At 29.6% G+C, this 24,207-nt stretch overlaps 3 protein-coding genes, 1 long non-coding RNA gene and 1 pseudogene across 5 annotated transcripts; 3 read left to right on the plus strand and 2 right to left on the minus strand.

Moving 5' to 3' along the window:
- Nucleotides 1-42: 42 nt before the first annotated feature.
- On the plus strand, nucleotides 43-651 carry LOC149886305 (uncharacterized). The gene has a single exon (XM_090094366.1). The coding sequence runs from the start codon at nucleotides 43-45 to the stop codon at nucleotides 649-651; it is 609 nt and encodes a 202-aa protein (XP_089950492.1).
- Nucleotides 652-2,087: 1,436 nt separating this feature from the next.
- Nucleotides 2,088-3,792, plus strand: LOC145184979 (core alpha-(1,3)-fucosyltransferase-like). Its single transcript, XM_080060756.2, has one exon. The coding sequence runs from the start codon at nucleotides 2,237-2,239 to the stop codon at nucleotides 3,356-3,358; it is 1,122 nt and encodes a 373-aa protein (XP_079916882.2). The 5' UTR covers nucleotides 2,088-2,236; the 3' UTR covers nucleotides 3,359-3,792.
- Nucleotides 3,793-7,866: 4,074 nt separating this feature from the next.
- Nucleotides 7,867-9,603, plus strand: LOC149886306 (uncharacterized; annotated as a pseudogene). Its single transcript, XR_016454372.1, has 5 exons — nucleotides 7,867-8,050; nucleotides 8,121-8,467; nucleotides 8,782-9,002; nucleotides 9,260-9,345; nucleotides 9,481-9,603. The product of XR_016454372.1 is annotated as an uncharacterized LOC149886306 (transcript).
- On the minus strand, nucleotides 9,363-12,183 carry LOC149886307 (uncharacterized). Its single transcript, XR_016454373.1, has 3 exons — nucleotides 11,930-12,183; nucleotides 10,024-10,123; nucleotides 9,363-9,559 (listed from the first exon to the last, which is right to left on the minus strand). It is a non-coding gene; the product is annotated as an uncharacterized LOC149886307 (long non-coding RNA).
- A 566-nt stretch (nucleotides 12,184-12,749) lies between these two features.
- On the minus strand, nucleotides 12,750-18,715 carry LOC145184092 (citramalyl-CoA lyase, mitochondrial-like). Its single transcript, XM_090092934.1, has 7 exons — nucleotides 17,637-18,715; nucleotides 16,649-16,834; nucleotides 15,089-15,281; nucleotides 14,791-14,904; nucleotides 14,574-14,627; nucleotides 14,188-14,312; nucleotides 12,750-12,986 (listed from the first exon to the last, which is right to left on the minus strand). Exons 1-7 carry the CDS (start codon nucleotides 17,844-17,846, stop codon nucleotides 12,897-12,899), a joined length of 972 nt encoding a protein of 323 aa, XP_089949060.1. The 5' UTR covers nucleotides 17,847-18,715; the 3' UTR covers nucleotides 12,750-12,896.
- Nucleotides 18,716-24,207: the final 5,492 nt, after the last annotated feature.

Genomic DNA, 24,207 nt, shown 5'->3' on the forward strand with positions numbered 1-24,207 from the left:
GATGGTGGCTTTCCAATCAAGAGGAAGCGCAAAGTGAAGCGGATGGCACTTTATGAAGCTGAAGATGACTCTCACCTTCTCACAGCAAAAACAGAATTCGGATCTCAGTGCAACCTTGTGTTTGACAGCATTATTACACAAATTGAGTGGCGGTTTGAGGCTATGTCTGCTGTATCCTCTGATTTTGACTTCCTCAGTGGGCATTCACTCTCTAAAAGTTCAGTGGATGAACTCAAGAAAAAAGCTGCAAATTTATCTCAAATTTACAAGGCAGATTTAGACTCTTCCGATTTCCAGTCAGAAATGGCAAGCTTTAAATATCAAGCTGCCGCAATGATGGACAACTTTGAAAAATCTTCCCCGATCGACATTTTGCAGCTCATTCATAAATATTCTTTGACCGATGCTTATCCCAACACGGCAATTGCTATTCGCATCTTCCTCACCATACCAGTCACAGTTGCTACGTGTGAGAGAAGTTTCAGTAAACTTAAGCTCATAAAAAACTATATGAGGTCAAAAATGGGCCAAGAACGTTTGTCTAGTTTGGCTGTAATTTCAATTGAAAATGAAGTGGCAAACAACATTGATTTTGATGATGTCATTAGTGAATTTGCCTCAAGAAAAGCCAGAAAAGTGACATTGAACTAAATTTTTTGCAACCTTAATGACAAATTTTACTTATAACTTGATGTGATAAATTTTGTGATCAATAAATCATTTTTTTCGTTGAATTTTCTCCTTTTTTTTTTTTTTGGGGGGGGGGGGAGGGCGCAATTTTCTTTTCTTGCCCGAAGCGCAAAATTGGCTCGGTACGGCCCTGTTTACAAAATGAAATTTGTTTTATAAAAGTAAATTACTTTTAAAAGTAAATTTCAATTTTTTTTTTAACGTTTAGGGGAGAACCTTAATGAAGGGACCATTATTGAATGGGACAAACTTAGATTCTTATACAAGCATCGATGTAAGAATATTCAAATTCCTGTAACAAAGAGTGATAGAAACAAGAATTCAACTGACCGACTCATCCATCCTATTGCTCTATGACTGTAATGACAATGGATGTTATTGTGTTTTCGAATGCAAAAAGTAATTTTTAAGAATGTTTTTTTTTTCTGATTTTGCAGCAATTTTTGAAGTTATGGGAAATAAAATTCCATGCTTAAATAGATAACAGTCTCTAGTACTACAGTGAGTAAAACATTCAAGCTTAATTAATGGTGTTTTTGGTGTGACTAATCATTTTTGGATAAAGTGATGCGCATATTGAATGGGACAAAGTACTACCTATTGAATGAATTTAATAAAGTATTGTTTACAGCTCAGCAGAGGGATTCTGCAGTCCCTTACTTTTATCCCCATGGGTAATGGCCATTATTTACACACTTTTATATTGCAATATTTTACTTAAATAAAAATAACTAAATATAATATTCTAAAATGAGAAAGTTCTGCTTTGATTGAAATTTAATTAGAGTTAAAATGTTTAAAGTTAAAAATACTTTTTGTGTGGTCTTTATGTATGTATCTATATATTTAAATACATTTACAATTAATAAACTAATTTGAAAAATGATTGAATTAAATACGTTTATTTTTAACTCTTTTATGTTTGTCCCATTCAATGAGACTTAATGAATGGGACAAATGTCATGCTCCAATAAAACTCTCTTTTTTCCAATAGCCAAATGCAAATCCAATTTTTTTGTTTTAATATATCATTGAGCAAGAGTCGGTGGTTATCAAACATATTTAAATATATATATTAAACAATTTTATCTACGTTTAAAAAGCATTTTTCAAAAACTGTCCCATTCATTGAGGTTTTCCCCTACAAATATATACGCAATTTACTTTTTCATAACGACTTACTTACTTGAGTAAGTAAAAAAAAAAAAGTAAGTAAAAATGCCATCCCTAATCTTAAAACAACTATACGAGTTTCAATCAAGTTTCAATACAAGTTTCAATAAGAATTAAATTTTTCAGAGTTACAAATAAAATTTTAATAGCAGCGTCGATACAATATCTTTCTTTTCGGTTGATAGAATTTCATTTACTTGTACAAATCATTTCAATCAGAATTCAACGTTTGGTGCAATGAGGCGATTTTGTTCCAATTATAAGCTTTTGTTAAAGATTTATTGCTTTGACGCCAACTGTAATAATCGATTAAAAGATGGCGTACATAAGTTTTTTACATTTCAATCAGAACTCAATTTAGAGATTTAAAATAATGAAGAAAAAACACGCTTTCTTTATTGTGCTGCTTCTTATAACGGTTATACTTTTTAGCAACCAAGAATGGAGCATATTTTTGAGCGAAGTAATTATCTTACCGGATAAGTACAATTCTAACAATGACAGTATTAAATCGATCCTGCTATGGAACGATTTGTTTGGTAAAGAAAACTGGGGTTTTCCAAAAAGTGCTACGATAAACTTTAAAAGTTTAGGGTGTCAGGTCAATAATTGCTTCGTTACAACAAACCGCGATTTCGTTTTACTAGCTGACGCAATCGTTTTTCATATCAAAGGAAAGCTTAACTCGAGACCCAAAGGAAAACCTGCCAACCAACGATGGGTATTTTTAATGCACGAGTCTCCTTGCTCGAGTAACTACAAGTTTCTTAAGAAATGGGACGGAGTTTTCAACTGGACTATGACCTATAGGATGGACTCAGACGTGCCAATACCTTATGTGCACACGTGTCAAAAGCGTCCAAATAAACACAAGCTACTGAAACAAGACATATTGGGCAAAAAAAAGCGCTTAGCAGCGTGGATGGTCAGCAACTGCTACGCACAAAGTCAGAGAATGGAATATACAAAAGAGTTGTTGAAGTACATGTCTGTAGATGTATTTGGTGACTGCGCGTCTTACTTTGGTCAAAAAAACAAATGCGAAAGAAGTAAAGAAAGCAGCTGCATGCAAATGATAAGCGATCAGTACAAGTTTTATCTGAGCTTCGAAAACAGTTTTTCTGTAGGCTACGCCACTGAAAAGTTCATAAAAGTTCTCAATACTAACGCAGTCCCAGTAGTTCGAGGCGACGCCAATTACACATTTCTTGGGCCTCCAAACTCTTTTATCGACACAAAGAACTTCAAGTCTCCAAAACATTTGGCTGAATACCTGTTGAGCCTGGATCAAAACGACAACGATTATTTGGAATTTCTGAAATGGAAAGAAGATTACGAAAGTGACGATTGCGGACCTGGAGAGATTGTACAAAAACGCTTTTGCGATTTGTGCGAAAAGTTGAACTCTCCAAATATGGTCAGAAGCTATTATGTGAGTATATACGATTGGTACTTCAAGTGCAGAGAACCCGATGATCTTAAGATGCAAATATAAGACAAGAGTTTGCTAGGTTACTCACATTTGAAGGAACTGATGTATTATCAGTTATACACAAGATAAAGGAAACAGCAAAAGCTGTTTGTAGTACAATTTGACAGTTTACAATGACCGATATTTGTTGAGTGGCTTGAAATGAATTGGGAGGAAAGAGTTTATTTTCAGGAACTATTTTCCTGAACATGAATTTCGAAATAGTGTAAGAAAAATTTATCCAATTTAAGGCCATATTATCGACTAAAATAATAAGTAAAATAAAAGTAAAAAATCTGAGAAAAAAGTGATGTATTATCAATACAAACAATCATCATCATCAGCTCATCCTACTAAATGAATTATTGGTATGATTATGATATAGATATTTATGATGCAACATTATTATGTAACTATTTACTACAAAAATTAATATTAAAAACAAATTAATAGTTAAATTGAATCAGTTATTTCACTCCAAGAGTCAATATTTTTTAGAAACTGGCTTTTTCCCACAAGGTTTGGAGACTTTGCTCGCTGTTGTATATAAATTACCAGTGGGCATGAGAGGAAAATCTACATCAGGAAGTATCAGGGTATGGGTACAACAGGATAATCAACAGACATGGCGAAACAATATATTACTTCCCTTTAAAGATAGCGCATTACACCAACAAGGAAAATAATATTCTGAGTGCAAATCTTAAAAATCTTTGCAATGCATAGCATATTTCATTATCACTTTTTTTTTTACATGCGGAACTTACACTATTTCCAAATTTATTTTCAGGAACTATTTTCCTGAACATGAATTTCGAAATAGTGTAAGTTCCGCATGTAAACAATATGTAGGGAGGGGGGAGGGGTGGGGGTGGGGGGTGGGACGCTCAAAATACAACCAAAGCCCACAAAGAACTGAGTATTTTTACTTCAGCTGTTGTGTGAGGTTGCGTGATTTTTCGAAAAAAAACTATAAAATATTATGAATGCATGGTTCACCTTGAACATAGAGTCCGTGGAGGGCCAAACCTGGCCTAAAACCTTCCCTATGAAAAATTAGGCCTGAGTGTAAAATTTGGTGTAGTCATCTAAAGAGCATATAGTTGATAATAACATTTAGTAATGTTTTGGTAATATTTACTTTTTACAAACTGATAAAAAATTTATTACAAAGCACCATTAAACAAGTTGGAATTAAAACAATTATTTACCTGATAATATTAAATCTCATATATAAACATGGTTTAATAATTTAAAATCAAGCATGCTGCACTATTTTTATTTGACTTTCAACTTTCAAACTTTATTCCATTTTTAAAATCACTTATGCATGCATACAATTATTCTATTTAAATGCATTTCTATACTCTCCACTTATTTTTAAAAGCAAAAAAGTAAAACTATTTTAAGCCGTTTAACAGTAGCTTTACCAAGGCATATATATATATATATATATATATATATATATATATATATATATATATATGTGTGTGTGTGTGTGTGTGTGTGTGTGTGTGTGTGTGTGTGTGTGTGTGTGTGTGTGTGTGTGTGTGTGTGTGTGTGTGTGTGTGTGTGTGTGTGTGTGTGTGTGTGTGTGTGTGTGTGTGTGTGTGTGTGTGTGTGTGTGTGTGTGTAATATAAAATAGTTCTGTCCGTTTTTGGAATAAAAAAAAAAAGACATATTTTCTTACCGTCAATAAATTTTATTACTAATAATTTTTTGCCCACGTGAGGGCAAGTTATTTAAATGCTTTTATCTATCAGGTTATTTTTATTGCTTTTACATTTAGTGTTTTTACACTATAATAAACAAAACACTTGTATTGTAGTTTTCTCGCAGCGAACACAACGTTGCAATTCTACATTTTCTCTTCTCTTAAAAACCTCTACCACTGCAGAAGTATCGCGTTCATTTTAAAGACGGTGCAAAGGAACATGCTCTAAGACCTTGCAATACACCCCCAGAAATTTTGATTATCATCAGAAAACATTTCCTCATTCAAAAAATGTAAACGACAACTTTTTTTACTGGGGGCCTGTCGAAAAATCATATATTTTAGGGGAGTTGATCAAGATAGGTAACTAAGAGACATAGGGCATACTCAAGTTTCTAGTATGTTGATACTGGCGTCAAAAGAGAATGTCTTGCAAAAAATTAGGGTGATTGGAGCAAGGCTAATCCCGCTCCGACCCCTAACTGCCACCTTCCCAGAACTACGTCTCCTTTAATCAAATCTTTTTTTTTGTTTTATATTAACTAGATCAAAATTCATCGACAGATTTCAAATTTCATCAAAAAATCTCTTTTCGCTTAAGATTTATAACCATGCAAAACTTAAAATTACCTCCAATTACCCCCTGAAATAACTTTAAATGGTCTAAATTGTTAAACGAAAAACTTTTTTTTAATGTAATTTGAAATCTGTCGATGAATTTTGATCTAGTTTACTATAAAACAAAAGTTGAAAAGGGTTTTAGGAACCATACCCTAGGGGAAATTCGGGAGATCGTTTCGAACACCACAATATCATGCCCGTGCCCCTGTATTTAGATTTTCAGAAATGTTTGGTGATAGATTTATTAATATTTCTTTTAAAGTATTTAAAAATATTTGTTTAACATTGAAATTCACGGGCTGATATATAATTTTCATTACTTTCTCTTTACATTTTTATTGAAATAAAAATAAAGTAAAGCGCCACTAATTATTAACAATTAGTAAAAGCTAGCAGTTGCTAAATGTTAATAGTTGCATAATAACTCCTCACACGCGTTATATAGACATTTGATATGACCGATTTATCATGTCAATATTATCAATCCATATCAGAAGTTTTTATTTGAAGCATTCATTTAAAATTCATAAACATGCAAAAGAACATGGTGATTTTGTTAAAAAGTTTTGCATTTGCTGCTTCAGGAAAGGCAAGGATTTAAGACCAATAAATAATGCTGAAACAACTAATTTAAATCTAAGTAAAAAGAATAATTACTACTCAAACCTAATCAAAACTATATTCTGGAAAGGTTATTCAGCGGATGACCCTGACTTTCCTTCCATGCTTTGCTCGAAATGTAGAAAAAAGCTTGCCCAGTAGGCATTAGACTTCCTTAGACGTCCACCGGAAGCCTGAGGACGTCCAATGCATACTAGGTGCAGAGACTGATCATTGCTTCACTATGCGGTCGTGGTAGTTATAAATATATTTATGTTTAATTTACTTTAATTAAAATTTAGTTACGTTTCTTTGGTTATTACAGTTGCCATACATATGCTATGAAATTTAGACTTGAATAACAGATTTATCAGAGTGAGAAAATCTGAATGTTTTATTTGTGAAAATGGGTGCAAATCAAAAGTGAAAAAAATATTGGCACCTGTGGTTGAATGTGCGTCGGGAAAACTTTTAATTATCAAGGCGTTGAAGGTGTTTCAAATAAACCTGCACAAAGGCTTATTTTTCAAGATTGCTATGCCCAAGTGGGTTCATTTATATTTTTTCATTTTATTTTTATACTAATTTTTTTATTTTTGTTCTCTTGTGCTTCTTTATGGTCATTTTAGATATTTCAAAAGAAGTGTCTAACTATTCTTGGGTTTTTGTACTAGTACTTACATACTCCTCCTCTACTGGTACTTAATGTGGGTTTACCAGCCCTATTTTATTATTTTATTAGGCTAACAGAATTAGTGGTACAAGTCATTTTTTAATGAAAATATTGTTAAATCTATGCCATTTTCGTTTAGCGTGATAATCAATCTTCTTCAGGATTACTCATCAACTATGGCGTAGTTATTATTATTAATTGCCGTTACGTGTTACTCAATCATGGTCACGTTTAATTTCACATTATACATGCATAATTACCTTTGATAACGCTATTGAAATTGAAAAAATATTAAAAAATGAATTTCCTTCGTCATCAAGAACCAAACATCCAGTAGCTGATTTAATTCTAAAACAAACTGCTGAAAAACACAGTCATTCAGCATTATTTTAAAAAAGGGTGTCCTATACAAGATTGAGAAGTAATTTATGTGATAAAATACAAAAAAATTTTTATACCATAGACATTTATGGTAAATTGATTATGATTACGACCACATGAGTGACCCATTCATATTGTTTACATGCAGAACTTACTCTATTTCCAAATTCAAGTTTAGGAAAATAATTCCTGAAAATGAATATGGATATAGTATAAGTTCTGCATATAAAAAAACATAAAATTATAAAGAATGAAACTGGAGTTACTAAAACAAAGAAATTGAGTACAAGAAGCATCAACATTTTTTTAACTCGAATTTCTTTATAATGTTTCTTTATTTCCGCAAATTTCCTTTTGCGTTTGGATTCTGTGACCCTACGTTGTTCTTCATTACCAAACCTTCTTCGTTACATTTTTTAAGGGAGTCTCCAATCTTATATTTGGAGTAGTCTTGATGGTCTAGAGGAGTTTAACGGCACGGAAAATCTTGAAGTTCTGGTTCTTGACAAGTTCGAATAATGTTCAATAATTCAAATGCTGGTGCAGCCCAAGTTAAGAAAATTGGCCACCGAGAGGAAAAAAACCTATCCACCACTACACAAGCAAGTGGTTGTCACGGCAAGAGTTAGATTAATTAAAATCTCATTAGAGACATGACTAAAGGCATGTGTAATGACTGTTTGCAACTTGATTCCGAATTGTCTCGTAGTGAATTTGCAGAACAAGGTATTTATTATTCTGCTTTGTCCCTATAATATATAGCAAACTTTAGTATAATGTATGTTTTATTTCTTAGGCGACGTTTAGCCACTCAGTCCGTATCAAGAAAAAAGTCCAAGTATAGCAATTGAAAATAATTTTTCTCAAAGTACTTCAAACACTTTTTCCTCTAATCCTCATTTAAAAGTGCCAAGTTGTGATAGACGCTCTCCAAGACAAATAGTATCGCATGACTTATCCTCAGAAATATCATTCAGCGTAACAGAAAAAAAGAAAAAAAAAGAAAACATATGTCCAGTTTCACCACAGTGCCCCTCCAGTTTTTTGTTATCAAAGAGTCAACTAGATTGGCTGAAAACAGAAACGATCTACTTGGGAACTACAGAGAACCACCTCCTTCATTTAAGTACATGGATGAAAGACGTAAGTTTAACTATCTTTTAAGTATAATTATATTATATATATGTTATAATAGTCCTACAATTTCTTATAATAATCTTACAATTCTCAACAAAAGTCCATGACCTGCCATGATTATTGAGTGTTCACCTTGTAATCAAAAGTTTCACCATTAAAACTACATCTTTTTTTTTGCACTTACTAAGTTTATATCTTTGTTTTGGGGTTAAGAGTTGTAATGTTAAATGGACTGCAATTGCCACTACCGTCCATTTACCATATGGGATGTAAACTAATAAAAAGTAGACCGGCATCACAGTTTTCATTATTACATTTAGGTTGGCAATACGCATTTTTTATGGAGATAGTAGAAGTTAAGTCAACCCAAGGAGAAATTCTTGCTGCACTAGAAAGGCTAGGACAGAGAACTGACCCAGAAAGTTCTTCGCTTTTTATTAGTAAGTGTCATTCCCTTGAAGAGTTCGATGCTTTTGAAAAACAGTTGGCGACTGAATTAGAATTTAATATTTTGGTAAGTGTTATTAATAATAAAGTTGTTGTTTCAATATAGTTCATTGTAATCCAGGTCTAATACATAAGGGAATCATAAAGGTGACAAGGCTTGGTTTCACTGTTTTGTTTTGTTTGTGTTCTAACTGGGAAAATCAAGTTGCAATGGTAACAATATAGTTTGTTAAATGAAAAACGTTTATACTATAAAGTATTAACTTTAAAGTATAAAAATACTTCATAAGTTTATTACTTAAAAGTTGTATATACATTTTTTTTTTTTTTTTTTTCAAAAATCAGGCCAAGGGTTGTAAACTGTTAGCCCAGTTTAACAAGACCGCAAATAAGGGCAAACGTTCTTTTAACAAGACTACTCTGTAAAGCAATTTTTGGTAAATATTTACTTAACTTAAAAGTTTTTAAACATGTTAAAACAAATTTTGTTTATGACAAAATGTTAAAGGGAATATTAGATTGGTTTACTATTTTCATTAAGTGTTTTGTTCTACTATCATTTTATTTTTTAGCTGCATTAGTATCGGATGTAAATTCAGCAAAAGTGATCGATTCGTTCGTTGGTGACCAGTTAAAACGTGCGCCTCGAGCCTTTGAAAAAGAGAAAGATGGTTTCTTGTAATATTTATTTACAAATAAAGGAAAAATTCTGTATTTTTAATTTACTAAATAAAGAAAATTTCTTATTTAACTTTTTTATATATACACGTAGCTTTTTCGTTCCTAGAAATTATAGAAATAATTGTTGCTAAATCATCAGAAAACTAGCTGTTTTTCATTATTAGTACGAAAAAAGCCGTTTAAAAAAGGTTTCTTTGAGACGTGTAAAACACGTCCTAAAAATACGTGAATTAGTAATTTCATACGGACTTCTTTTCCACCCTCAAAACACGTGTCGTAAAAACGTGAATAATACGTGTATTACTCGTATCCGTGCTTACTGGGAGATAATACCTTGTTATACCCAAAAATACTATAATTAGAAAATTACATTTGCTAGGATGTCAACTTCACCAAAATGAATTGCCTTTTAGAAAAGTAATTAGATAGCTTACGATTTGAAAACTGCAACGGCAACAGAGACGACAAAGGTCTGGATCGAGCGGTTGCGACTTGCAGTTGCGGTATTCCAATAAAATTAGTTACGAATTTCCGCTTCAAAAAAAAAAGAAAACATCTTGAAATAAACAAAAAAATTTTAAAAATGGCTCCTTTAAGAAATGTTAGAAATAGTTTATTATTTGCATTAGAATCAAATATCATAGACGACGAGGAATTTTTACTATGTACAAATTAAATTTGTCTAAGAATCCAGATTTACCGTTTCGGAGTTATAAGCAATTTTGTTTAGAAATCATGTCTAATGATGAATGCAAAAGTGAATTTAGATTTCTACGTAGTAATATATATCGCTTACTCAATGTACTTCAACTACCTCAAGAGTTTGTATGATATAACGGGTTAAAAGTTACTCCGGTAGAAGCACTGTGTGTTTTTTTAAAACGGTTTTCCTACCCATGTAGACTACTTGATATGATACTCGATATATATATATATATATATATATATATATATATATATATATATATATATATATATATATATATATATATATATATATATATGAGCAAGGCGTGCTTTGATTTTTTTCAGATGAGAAAAACTTTGATCAAGATCAAAAAGTAAACAGAAGAAATAACAGATGGCTGTGTGATGACCCTTGCAAAGATCCAACAGTCATGCACACAAAATTTCCTGAAACTGTTTTGGTTTTGGGGGTTGTTAGCAACAAAGAACATGTGATCCCACCACACTTCTTTCCGCAAGGACTAAGAGTCACTTTTGCTGCTTACATTGAAGTCTTGGGTATTGTTAATGGAAGACCCTACATTTTTTAACAAGACTCTGCACCAGCACATAAGGCTCAAAACACTAAGGAATGGTTGGCGGACCATTTATATGATTACATCAGTCCAAACTTGTGGCCTCCAAACTCTCCAGACCTAAATCCATTGGATTATTATGTGTGGGGCGTCGTTGAGAGAGATGTTAATAAACATCTCCACAGCACCAAAGATTCTCTGAAAGAATCGATTGTCCGAGAAATGGACAACATAGATGAGGGGCATCTCAAGCGCACTTGCAGTTGGTTTAGGTCTCGAATCGAAGCTGTTATTGAAGTACAGAGATATTTAATTGAATGAAATTATTAAACAATAGTTTATCTTATATTTTCTACATAATTGACTTTGATTAAAAATATTTTCTGTTGGACTTTTTTTCATTTATAAAAAATTATAAATATGTTCTCAACTAGCTGATGCACCCTGTATTTGATGGAAAAATAAATGATCTGAAAAAATATAAAGATGTAGTTTGTTCATTTGTTTGAGAAGATTCTAGAGATTCTAGAAGACTCAAGAAGATTCCATAAATGAACTCCCTATAATAAGTTTTTCTTCAATAAAAAAGTCAGAAATTCAATCCTTTGCAGATGAAGCTGTTATTTCTGATTTAAGATCAAAGAAAACTATATGAATATACTGTTGGTATAATTACAGACCAAATCTTTAAGAAATATGCAATTAAAAAATCTGGACCTGTGAATCATGCAAAATGGTTGACATTTGCTTTATATACTAAGTATAAATATACTAAAGTATATGAAGCAACATATAAGTATATAAAGCAGTATATAAAGGTCAGGTCATTATAAAGATTTAACAAAAACTCTTTTCAAAAGAGTTTTTGCTAAATCTTCATAATGACCTGACCTTTTAGAAGAAAACCACTTTGGGGAATGAATTTTATCAATAAGCGAAAATTAATTGAGAATAGATTGAGAAATATTATTCTTATGAAAACTATTCGACATAAATATTTCTTTTTAAAAGTGACTTTTAAGATATTTTACAATACTTAAATTACCTTGAAAATAATCATTATAAGAAATATAAGAACCTTTACGGAACAACGACTAGCGTAATGACTTGAAGATGACATCGAATCGTATCAGTGAGGATGATTTATACCCCATATATCTAAAAAAAACAAACTTTAATAACAGTTGGTTTTAAAACGGTGTTCATTTTAAACCTTTTTTAAGTATTTTCCTTGTCACACCAGAATAAACCAGGTTTATTTTTACGAAACTGAATAAAAGTTTAAATTTGCTAACGTAAGTAAACATTCTTTTATATAATACTTCGGTCACGTCTAATTTGAAATATTTTTTAAAAACAAAAAAAAAGAAGGAAAATTATATATATATATATATATATATATATATATATATATATATATATATATATATATATATATATATATATATATATATGTATGTATAATTATCATCATTCTCAATTTTTCATTACATCTATCTTTTTCATTGAGATTTGTAAACCTCTCGGCTTCCAAACAAAAGTTTTTTAACAAAGTAACCTCGCGATGTTGTCTTAATTAGCTCTTGTTTTTTAAACTTTATATGAAACAAGGTTTTAAAAAGCAATGTGAGCGGAAAAAGGCGTCACTATTTTAAATAACCATGATTAAACAAGTTTTATTTTTGGTGTGAATGGGGTATTAGTTGAAATAAGTTTAAAAGAAATAACTATAGAGTAAAAGATGAACTATGGAGTAAAAGATGAATTTCGAGTAAAAGATGAAATGACTAAAAACTTAAACTAAACAATTTCTTTTAAATGAAAAAAAAAAAAAAAAAGCACGGCGAAAATTCGGTCCAGCGAGGCATTGAACTTAGGGAATTTTAAATACATTAAAATTTTGCATTAAAATTTTCCACTTTTAAATAAATAAAAAATTTACAAAAAGAAGGTAAAAGAGACTTGTGAGAAAAAATCTCATAATTTCATTTGTTTTTTTATTTTGTTTCTATGTTTCCATGCTGACTATCGCTATATCCACGGCATCATGGCAACTTTTCTGACAATACCACAATATTTTGAGCTTGTTTCACAGAAGGCATATCAATCATTGTACCGTGAAAGTTAAATGCTCCCTAAAAAATCATTAAATGATCAGACGATAACAGTTTGTACCAAAGAAACCAGGAAAAAGTTATACACAATAACAAAATCAAAATACTAGACTGCTCTTTTAATGCAGAAATGAAAATAAAACTCTACTAAAAGTGAAAAGAAGTTTTGTTTAAAAAAATATATCTTGAGAACATGCTTAATTTTACATAAAAGTTTCCTTTAAAAATTTAACTACTAATAAAGCGCCGTTTAAATAAGTAGTTATAATATTTGAATTACTATGCTTATAAATTTTTTGGAGCGCCATAATGGTTTTCAATTAACCAAAACACCCTTAGGTGTTTTATACATGCATGCATGCATGCATGCATGCATGCATGCATGCATGCATACATGTATGCATGCATACATTCATTCATACATACATACATACATACATACATACATACATACATACATACATACATACATACATACATACATACATACATACATACATACATACATACATACATACATACATACATACATGCATACATACATACATACATACATACATACATACATACATACATACATACATACATACATACATACATACATACATACATACATACATACATACATACATACATACATACATACATACATACATACATACATACATACATACATACATACATGACCATTTAATATTTGGTATGTGATGCTTAACATTATGCGTTGGCTAGAACTTTGGAGTTATAAATTTAGTTTTGATTGAAGCTTTGTTAATTAAGAACATTTTCAGCTCTTAACCATTTAAATGACTATTTCAATTGTCTAGCTATACCTATTTGTTCCCTAAGGATTCCAAATTGTTATAGCTTCAGCTATAACAATTTGGAATCCATATGGAACAAATAGGTTTCAATTGCAAAAAGCTTTTGAAATGATTTTAAAAAATATATAAAAATGACCAACTGAAAAGACATTTTATGTTTATTTAAAATTTCATGAAATGGTAGAATGGGTTAGAAACTGAAAGAAAGTTTCTATACTGTACCTAAAAAAAAAAATGAATAACAGAAATTTTGATTTCTCTTATTCATTATTTTTTGTAGGTACAGTATAGAAATTTTCCAATAAGTTTTTTTGGCCTCAGCCAATATCCTAATACTGGATGATATAAAAATGTTGACTTAAGTAAGAATCTTTATCAAGTTAGATAAATATTACTACCTGTCCAGTTTTTTGCTGCTCATTGAAAGCTTTTATGAGTTCTTTTGCCTTTTCAATTTGTTCTCTACTCGGTGAAAAACATTGGTTAACAATGTTGATTTGTGAGGGATGGATAACTTGTTTCCCTTAACAAAAATTTTTTGTTTTGAGACAACTATAGAAATTTTCTTTAAAAGAATATAATAAAATTAAAGAATTTAGCAAAAATAAGAATATAACAAAAGTAAGAACATAATAAAAATAAAAAACATAATAAGAATTAAAATCATTTAAATTCAAGTTAAATGATAAGATAGAATTTTTCTGAAATTGACTTTTTTTTTTTTCCTGAATAGATTTAAAGAAAATAGTTAAACAAGTTAAAAAATATATTAAATAAGACTTACCAGTAAATCCCATTCTCGCTCCTTCTTCACTTTTTTCTTTTAAATTTTCTAGATCTAAAAAGAACAAAAAAAAAGTTATCAATTTTTTTTACTTTTATTTAATTTTTTTTTTAATTTTTATTTAATTTTTTATTTCTTTTCTTTATTTAAGAAGTTCCATACCAAGTATTTTAAAAAATGAAATATTCTTCACTAAAACGCACATATCAATTTACACCTTTGAAATTGATATCAACCATATCAATAGCTTGCAGACTGTATCCTTTTACATGCATTATGAAGTATTGTCGAGCAAACAGGAGCTCAGATGCATCAATTGTTCGAACAGCCCCTTCATTTGTAATAAAGTAGCTTATAGTTAAATTGTAGTATACAAGCTTTTTCATAAGTATAAAAAAAGTTGATATTAAGTATATGATCTCATTTATATTCACTTAAGAAATTTATATTTATCTGACATTTATACTCACCAGTCATATCTCAAATAACATAAAAAATATCAATTATGCTCTTACCAATACTGGCTAAATAATCATCAGATCCAAAGACGAATGCTTCAAAACGTAAGTTTGAATGCTTTTTTGTTGCTTCATCAAGAATAGCTCGAAGATCCATCATACCCTTTGGTGTTTCCACTTGCCCAATAACAGATAGTTGATGTGATGAGCGACCTGATAACCCCAAATGTTTAGTTGACTCTTCTTTGAACTATAAAGGTTTTTAAAGTAAAAAATGTTAATAATAATAAAAAATTATGTTTTTATAATCATTTACAGCTTTTCCATTTTAACTTCAGAAAAAAAGCATAGTTTTTTAAAATGATTATAAAAGCATAAAAACAAGTAGTTTCACACCTTTTATTATTTGTTATTCTTAAATAATTTTTTTTTGTTTCTTTTTTTTCTAACAATGAGCTTTAGCATTTTTCAGGGAAAAAGTTGTTGTTTTTTTTTCTGCAACATTTTAGAGTAGCTATATCTTAAAAGGTGAATCACTAAAAGCTATTTATTTAGGATTATAGCATGAATTTCTTAACATGACAAATTCCAAGGTTCTTCATGTATCATGCTTTAACCTCAAATTTCTTTACTTTTTTAAGTGTTTGTGGCCTATTTTAATAAAAAATATTACACATTATCTAAACTTTTAGAACTCATTCAAATAAGCTATGTGCAGGCAGCTGAATTTACAGTTCAAAGGAAATACACTTACATTATTAAAATCAGTATTCACCAAGAATAGGAAAGCAACATGTAGTGCGATTGATTATAAGCAATTTCAATTAAATCAACAACTGTCTACATTAATACACAAGAAAAACACTTAATAAAATTTATGCAAGCAGATGCCAGAGGAAAAGCACTAACAGCTGAAATAATGAAAAGATTGGTGTTAAGAAATTATCTTCAAATATAGACAATACCTTCCTATCATTAGCAAACTCCTGCAAGAAACATTCCTTACTAACACAATTCAGGTTCACAAAACGTATTACAAACAGTCATTCAACACATTCCAAACAAAATGCATTTGCCCTTCTTCTTTGAAACAACTAATTCTATGATATGCTTAGCTTTGTTGAATACATCATCTGACAATATGCTTTACTAATACAGTTTTTTTGCATGGTCATTGTTGCTTACAAAGATCAACCTGAAAAATTCCTAAATTATTTATTTTTGGCAGGTTTTCTTTTTTTGATCTTTCATCTTAACAAGTGATTTGCAGAAATTTCAACTTCCTATCACACATCCAACAACCCTTTGATTATTATTTTAATCCAAGTTACAACTTAAAATGCTAAAAGGAATGGAAAATTAGAGTTTTAATCCAGTGCCAAAATTTAAAAGCATAAAAATAAGTTTATGAAATTGGCTTTTTAACCCATTTTAGCATGGAGTTTCATTACAGAAACTATTATATGCAGTGATATTTAGACAAATTGGCAATATATTTTGCTTAAATAGTTATGAACTAATAATTATTGAAAAGATTGTATTATGATCAGAAAAATAGATATATTAAATTACAAAACACTGTTACATCACATACAAAATTTATAAACAAAAACATACCCATTTCACTTGATCTACAGATTCCAACTTTGGAAGCATTAGACTATCTGGCAAATGAGGTGAATTTAGTATGCATTTTAAATCATCTTTTGCAAATTCTGTATCCAATGAGTTAATGCGTACACCTACTTGATTTTGAAAAGCAACTGACTTTAAACTCTGGCAGATAATTGAACAACATTCTGACTAAACAAAAAAAAAGCTTATGGTTATTTTTTTTTAATGTTTTTTTAACTAAAAACTTCATTTAATTGTCTGGTCAGTAACCAGGTACCCAGGTATCCATTTCAATTTCCAAGGTAGAATTTGTTAATTTCTTAGAATTTGTTATATATAAAGAAAAGAAACTTCTCACTTTCACAATAAATTTTGTACATTATAATTTTGTTCTTTCACTACACAGTAGATGGGTACCTGAGTATCTGGTTATTGAATGAATGGTGAAAAAATTGGTTATTGACCAGATGTATAGATGAAGGAGAAAAACAAGGAAATGTTAGTTTTTGTAGATTTTTTGAAATAGTGATTGACACACTGATGTTACCCAAAATTCACATTATTCACTGTAAACAGTTTTGATCTAAAAAATTGTAACTTAAAAAAATTATAATTTTTGTGCTTCACAAATTTTTAAGAAGCTAAAACTCTAGTTATCAATAAATTATCATATAAATAAAGATTTGCTAAAAACTTCCTAAAAAATTCTAAGATTGGTCAACTTAAAAAGCTGGCAAATTTTAATTTAATTTTCAGAACTTAGATTTTAAACCAGGAAGTTTATTTATACAAAACTCTGTGTGAAAAAAGAGAATCCTACTTACCATAAAAACTGATTTGTACAGTTAATTACAGTAAAGAGGGTCATAAAAACACAAAGATTTTAAAGATGAAATGATACAATAAAAATATGAAATAGCATATTAAACTAATATAAAGTATAGTCTATCATAAAATAATCTTACTCATTTGTAAACAGTAACATATTTACTTTTTTAGAAATTGCAACTCCATCTTCACAATCTAAAATAACAATATCAGCTGGCAAGGTTGAAGCTTTTAAAATCTTTTTTTCTGAGTCACCAGGTACATATAAAAGAGATCTTTTTGGTGAGTATCCACAAATAGAAGAAAGCAATTGCTTTCCAATTTTATTTAGAGATTTAATATTTTTAAAAAGCAGTTTAATATGACCTGGCATCTAATTTAAATATAGTTATTACAAAAATACTGTATCTAAACAAAAAATCAATTAGGCTATTTATTGTATTGTCAATTAAACTATATATGGTACCATAAGTTATATTTAAACTTTTAAAAAATATTAGGAGTGCAAATTCTTCAATAAAAATATATAAATATGTTTCTAATGAAAAACCATTTTTTACCATAGAAACTATGTCCTGAATACAGTAAATAATAAATTTCAGTATTGTAAAATGGTAATTGAATGAAAGTAAGTTAGTAGATGAAAGTATCACTCAAAAGGTAATCAATTGCTAATTTAATACAATCAACATGAGAAGAGAATAAAACTTTTTGGAATTGAGTGTTCTTCTTCTTTAACTGATATATCTGATATCATCATAATCTAACATCTAATCATGTCAATAGAAGAATTAGAAAATGTGTGAACGCATTTGTGTGAAATATTTTTAGTACATAGTACTTTACTTGAAAGTTAGTAGTAGATATGAGGTGAGATTTTGTTTAAAATACCTGCTCATTTCAGTAAAAATGAAATTACACATTGTTAGTACTTAAAAAAAAAAGCAATTTTGAAAAATAGAAAAAGATACTGTTTGCTACATTTAATTGCAGGGGTTGGACAGAAAAAAAGAAGCACCTGCTTTAAACAAGCAAAATTTTAAATAAAATATTCAAGATGAAGAATATTTGGCGCTACTCGACTTTCTCCCCCCCCCCCCCCTAATTTTATGATTGTGATAGAACTAGTAAAACTTAGAAATTTTTCTACATTCTCATATTCTACGTTCAACCTTTATTTGAAATCTTCTATTAATTTCATTTCGTTACAACACTTTCGTTACAATACTTTAAAATAATAATGCTAAGGCTTATGGAAACCAGGTCTAATTATTGCGCAATGTAAAGGTAATTAATTTTCGTTAAAAATGAAAGCGTTTTGAAAAAAAATGGCGAATATTAGGGTTTTTAGTGGGATTTTTTACAACTTTGACTTCGAATTAGAGCACTTTCCATTGATTTAAAGACCCGTGTTTTTATACGATTCTTAATCAGCATAAAATTCTCTATCAGAATCAATCATAAAATTAGGGGGGGAGAGAAAGTCGAGTAGCGCCGAATGTTTTGTGGCTTCTTAGCTAATTTTTCATGCACTTTATCATGTTGTTCTGAGATCTTTGTTTATTATCAGATATCATAAGAAACAAAAAAAAAAAAATTGGCAAAATAATTATGCCTTTTCTATCAGACGTATGGCAGGCATAAGTCTGATAGAAAAGGCATAATTATTTTGAGTTTTAAAAAGCACTGTCTGGAGAACAATGTAAAAATAAAACAGAAGGAAAAAACATCGGCTCTACTACATTTTCTCTTCCACCCCCTTACCTCTAATTTTATGATTGAATATGATAAAAAATTTTATGCTGATTATGAATCGTATAAAAACATTGGTGAAAATTTGGCGTGATAGTAATTAAACATGATGAATTCCCATAACGTTCTATTATTCAAACTCTTTATTATAAGAAATAAAAACCAGGTTACTTATACTCTTAAAAAATAACTTTTAAACAAAAACTAATTATTTTACAAGATGGCGATTATTGACGGTTTATTGTATATTTTTGTACTTTTAACTTCAAATAAGAGCACTTTACATTGATTTTGAGACATCTTTTTATACTATTCTTAATCAGCATAAAGTTCTCTATCGTAATCAATCATAAAATTGTGTGTGTGTGTGTGGGGGGGGGGGGGGGGGGGGGGGGGGAGAGAGAAAGTGTAGTAGCGCCAAAACATCTTCTTCTAAGCAAAACTCTGGAAGAAAGGCAAATCTTTCAGAAAGGGACCGTCGGCCACAAACATGTATTGTAAAACAAAATCATCGAACTACAGTTTCTAATATTGTAGCAGAATTTAATGACCCTCTTAAAAATCCAGTGTCTAATTGGACATTTAAGTTAGAAACTTGATATATTTGAAAAACTCGAATAAACTTGAACTATTTGACTATCAAATTTTGAACTCAAGAGACTTGAAGAAAAAATTGGTTTCTGAAACTCGATTAATTAGACTTTTAAGTGTATGACGTCATTCGATATTTGTTTTAAATCAAGTTTATCGAGTTTTTCACTTTTATCAGTTTTTTTATGTTCTCTTATTAAAAAGTTTTTCCTACTTTTACTTTTAAAACTTTTTTAAAAAAGTTTTTCCTATTTTTAAATTCTTACTTACTCTTACAAGAATAATTAAATTAGTTGCCAAAGTTTACCAGTGTGACGAAGGCTTTAAAGTGAGAAGCTGCCGACAAAAAATACAAACACATTTTTAGAACTGTTCAAGTTGAAATTTAGGGTGGAATGCAAGAACCGAACTTGAGTCAAGTTCGACTTGAAATCTCAAGTTCGACTTTGTCAAGTCAGACTTGAAAAATTGACTTGAGCGAATGCGTAAACGAGACTTGAAAATTTCAAGTTCGTGCTTGAGAAAGTCGAACTTGAAAAATAGTCGAGGCGTTGAATTTAGGGCGTTTATCGGAAAATGCACTTCGCAACCAATAGCGGTAATGGATTTTTTTTACGGGAAAAACCTTTTACTGAAACAAATTCCGTGTAATGATATTTGTATAATATACGATTAAATAAAAAGTTAATAACAGTAAAAATAAAAAAAGTTCTTGCTATGTATTTTTCATCAGAAAAACAAATTCATCTTGGCACTTTCAGTTCCAAATCCTAAGTTGTTGGTAAACAACGGTTGGTCATATGTACCACTTAAGTGATCAAGACAATTTCTCTTGATTTCTCCATTTTAACAGATTCCATTTGAATTAAAATACATGGAAATGTTCTAGAAAATGCAGAATCTTATTTTGACGCTATACTACATCATTATTATGATACTATACTACAATGTATTTTTATTTATCTATTTACTAATACTTTAATGAAAATAATGGTTTTTTTTTTAAAAATACTGAGAAAATTACTTTAAACAAAATTAGTTTTCTCAATACTAATACTACATAATACTATGTATGTGTGTGTGTGTGTGTGTATATATATATATATATATATATATATATATATATATATATATATATATATATATACCTACACATATATATACCATTTACATATGTAAGTATACCATTTACATATGTAAGTCAATAGAGATCACATATGGAGACAGGTCTTCTGAAATTATTGGGCCACTTATAGAAACAGAAAAGAAAACTTTTAAAAACCATTGATAGCATCTTGCTCATTAACACATGAAAAAGAACAAAGTTTAACGTTAAACAAAAATCTCTTAATAAAAAAAAATACAAAAAAGCAATATAATGAAATTCATGATCTTGATAAAGAACTAATGCAAAAACAAATAGAAATAGATGATATAAAAAAAAACTCTTTCCAGAAAAAGCAACAATACAAACAAAACTTTGTGAAAATTTTCACAGTTAAAATTTTCACAAAGTTTTAAAAAAGCAACACAACAGAATTATTCTATGTGAGGATTATTTTTTTCTAACAATATCAGATCCAAATTGCTTTTGGAATGTTTTAATTTATCACTTTATTTTTTAGTGAAATTGTTTTTTTCATATATAATACTATTTTGAAATATAAAATGTAATTCTTTTGAAATAATATGTAGTATAAATATTTGAAAATAATGTTTTTGTTATTACACCCTTTATCCATTATCAGACACAAATTTTTTTTTAAAAAAATAAGTCTGAAATTTGACTTTTGCTTTGTTTCTGCAAAAATATCTTTAGTGAATGCTTTAGCACCACATTCTTCATTGCTATTTTGTATTTCATTGCCTCCACAATAATCATTTTGTAGAAGGGCAATGTTGTGAAGCACAAAACAGGATATTATTATAGCTATGGAATTTTGCAGTTTTGTTCCTAAGGGAATGTTAAGACAAGGGTATTGTTTTTTTTTGATATACCAAAACAATATTCAACAACAACATTCAACATGTGTGTACTTCTCAAGTTGTAATTGTATCTGATTTCATTTTCATTTTTGGGTTAGAAAAAGGTGTCATTAAATATTGTTTATAAGGATAGCCAGAATCACCTGAAACATGAACAACATTAAAAAAAAAATCCCTTTTTGTTTCGGTAAAAAAAGGGATTTTTTGAATTTGGTAAAATCTAAATAATGGTTGATAAATATAAATATTTTCTTCATCTAAGAAAAGTTTGAAGTTTGTATGAAATAGCAAAATCAGATATCCATGAAAACTTATAATCACTTTTGCTGAATTATCAAAGAATCAGCTTCTGTTGGAAACTTTATGTACTGATATCTTTTGTTAGCCATTTGAATTGAAATGTTCTAAACCACTGGACAAACAGTTGAGTTTCAGCTCTTCCAAATCTCCTGTTATTCTATAAGAGAGTTTATTTATTGTTACTTAAGTATATTATCATTTGTTGGTATAAAATGTTGTTATTTAAAAAGGTAATGTAAAATCTACAATAAGAAGGTGCCATTTTCTGATACCATTTCTTGAATATCTACTCACTTGGAATGAACCAGTAGCATAAAACCGAAATGCAATAGCCAGTTGTTGTAAAGTTGAAAGAGGGCACCCTCAATTGTTAACATTGTTGTTAATAATGTCATTAGCTAATATTAAGTGGTTTTTATTGGAAAATCTGTAGCACCTTTTAAATTCTATACCGCGGTAAACTTCTAAAGGATTAGCTCTGTCAATAATAAACCTTGGTATGTGACTTGGCTTATTTTTTCTTCTTCTTCTTCTAAAATTCAGCTCATACCGATTCATTTTTGAACATTTAAAAAAAAGTTTTTTTAATACTTCATGTAATTGTAACTACTTCTCATGAACTCTCTTTTACTCCTTTTACACGTATCACCTCTTTGTATAACTGCAACTATTTATTACTAAATGGAATTTACTTTTATACTGTATCACAAAAATGTGCCTTAATCAACAGCCTTTTATAATGCTAGGATGTTCGACATTTCAAAAAGCTAATAAACATTTCTAATGGCATCAAAATATGACATGTTGAATCATTACATACGAGTTACAGGATGTTTTAAAAGACACACGTTTTCGCAATGTTAATATTCAGTTTTCTGTAATGAATTCATTTAAAAATATACTTTCACAATGTAACCTTCTAAATTAATTAGGTGAATATGCCCAAGTAACTACTTTTGCTTGTTAAAAACTCATTTTCATACTTGCAAAGGTTGTAATAAGTTATATAGTAATAGTAAAGTTTTGTTACGCATCAGCAAAATGATAATGGCGGTCTGTTTTTTTTTTTCAAGTTTGGTTTCAAGATTGGTCTGGAGCAGACTTGAAAAAATGACTTGAAAATTCAAAAATTCTCGTTTTTCAAGTCTGACTTCAGTTCAAGTTCGCTTCTTGCATTCCGTTCAAGTCAGACTTGAGATTTGAAGTCTGACTTGAAATTTCAAGTTGGGTTCTTGCATTCGGAAGGAATTTTTGCTCTCTCAAGTCTGGTTTGAAGTCAGACTTGAAAAAGGTCTATTTTTAGCGGTTTTCAAGTCTGACTTGAGTTGAAGTTCGCTTTGTGCATTCGCTCAAGTCGCACTTTAGGTTTGAAGTTCGACTTCAAATTTGAAGTTCGGTTCTTGCATTCCACCCTTAATATTTGATAAACTTCACCATAGAGTTTATTCAAATTTGTCCAAATTTTTTAGAAAATAAGTAACCTAAAAAATGGATACAAAGAATGATGGTTACAAACAAAAATTAAAATGATGGTTCACTGGAGTTGTTCTTTAAAAGAACAGCTCCAATGAACAGCCATTGAAATTATCAACAATTAGTATTTTTTTAATTTGTTTTAAGATTTTTATCTTTAATTTAACATTACACAATTAACTTTTTGAATCGTTACACTATTAATATGATGTTAATTAATTGTTACCATCATGTTAATGACATAACGATTCAGTATTGGATTGATTGATATTCTCAAATAATTATTCTGTTTGTGTAGCTTTCTCGCAGAGAACACAACGAGGCAATTTTAAATCTTCTTTATTCATTAAAAACTCTGTTCTACAAAAGTTTCGCATTCAATTTATACTTGAAAAAATGCCTCAAATATTTTCATTAAAAAACTGCTCAAACTATTTTAAAGATTTCAAGAAAACGTCTAATTCCACTTTCCGTAATAACAGTTTGTTAAGTGACTTTGTTAAAATTTAAAGGCTTGATAGACTTGATAAATTCAATCGAAGTATTTGATTGGAAATTAATTTTGACAAACTCGAACTCGATTGTTTAAAAAATTTTTCTATTTGACAAATTTCTATCCAAAAACTTGAACA

Source organism: Hydra viridissima, unplaced genomic scaffold (assembly GCF_058129835.1).
Source record: "Hydra viridissima isolate aposymbiotic clone 2 unplaced genomic scaffold, HvirCarnegie_v1 scaffold_7, whole genome shotgun sequence".
Lineage (NCBI taxonomy): Eukaryota > Metazoa > Cnidaria > Hydrozoa > Anthoathecata > Hydridae > Hydra > Hydra viridissima.

What these genes read in the sequence shown, in the direction of transcription:
- LOC149886305 (XM_090094366.1), top strand. Translation starts at nt 43, where the DNA reads ATGGCACTTTATGAAGCTGAAGATGACTCTCACCTTCTCACAGCAAAA.
- LOC145184979 (XM_080060756.2), top strand. Translation starts at nt 2,237, where the DNA reads ATGAAGAAAAAACACGCTTTCTTTATTGTGCTGCTTCTTATAACGGTT.
- LOC145184092 (XM_090092934.1), bottom strand. Translation starts at nt 17,846, where the DNA reads ATGCCAGGTCATATTAAACTGCTTTTTAAAAATATTAAATCTCTAAAT. An exon ending in GAGTTGCAATTTCTAAAAAA is followed by an intron (nt 16,835 to 17,636) that starts GTAAATATGTTA and finishes TTTTTTGTTTAG; the next exon opens with TCAGAATGTTGTTCAATTAT. An exon ending in AGCGAGAATGGGATTTACTG is followed by an intron (nt 14,313 to 14,573) that starts GTAAGTCTTATT and finishes ATTTTTGTTAAG; the next exon opens with GGAAACAAGTTATCCATCCC.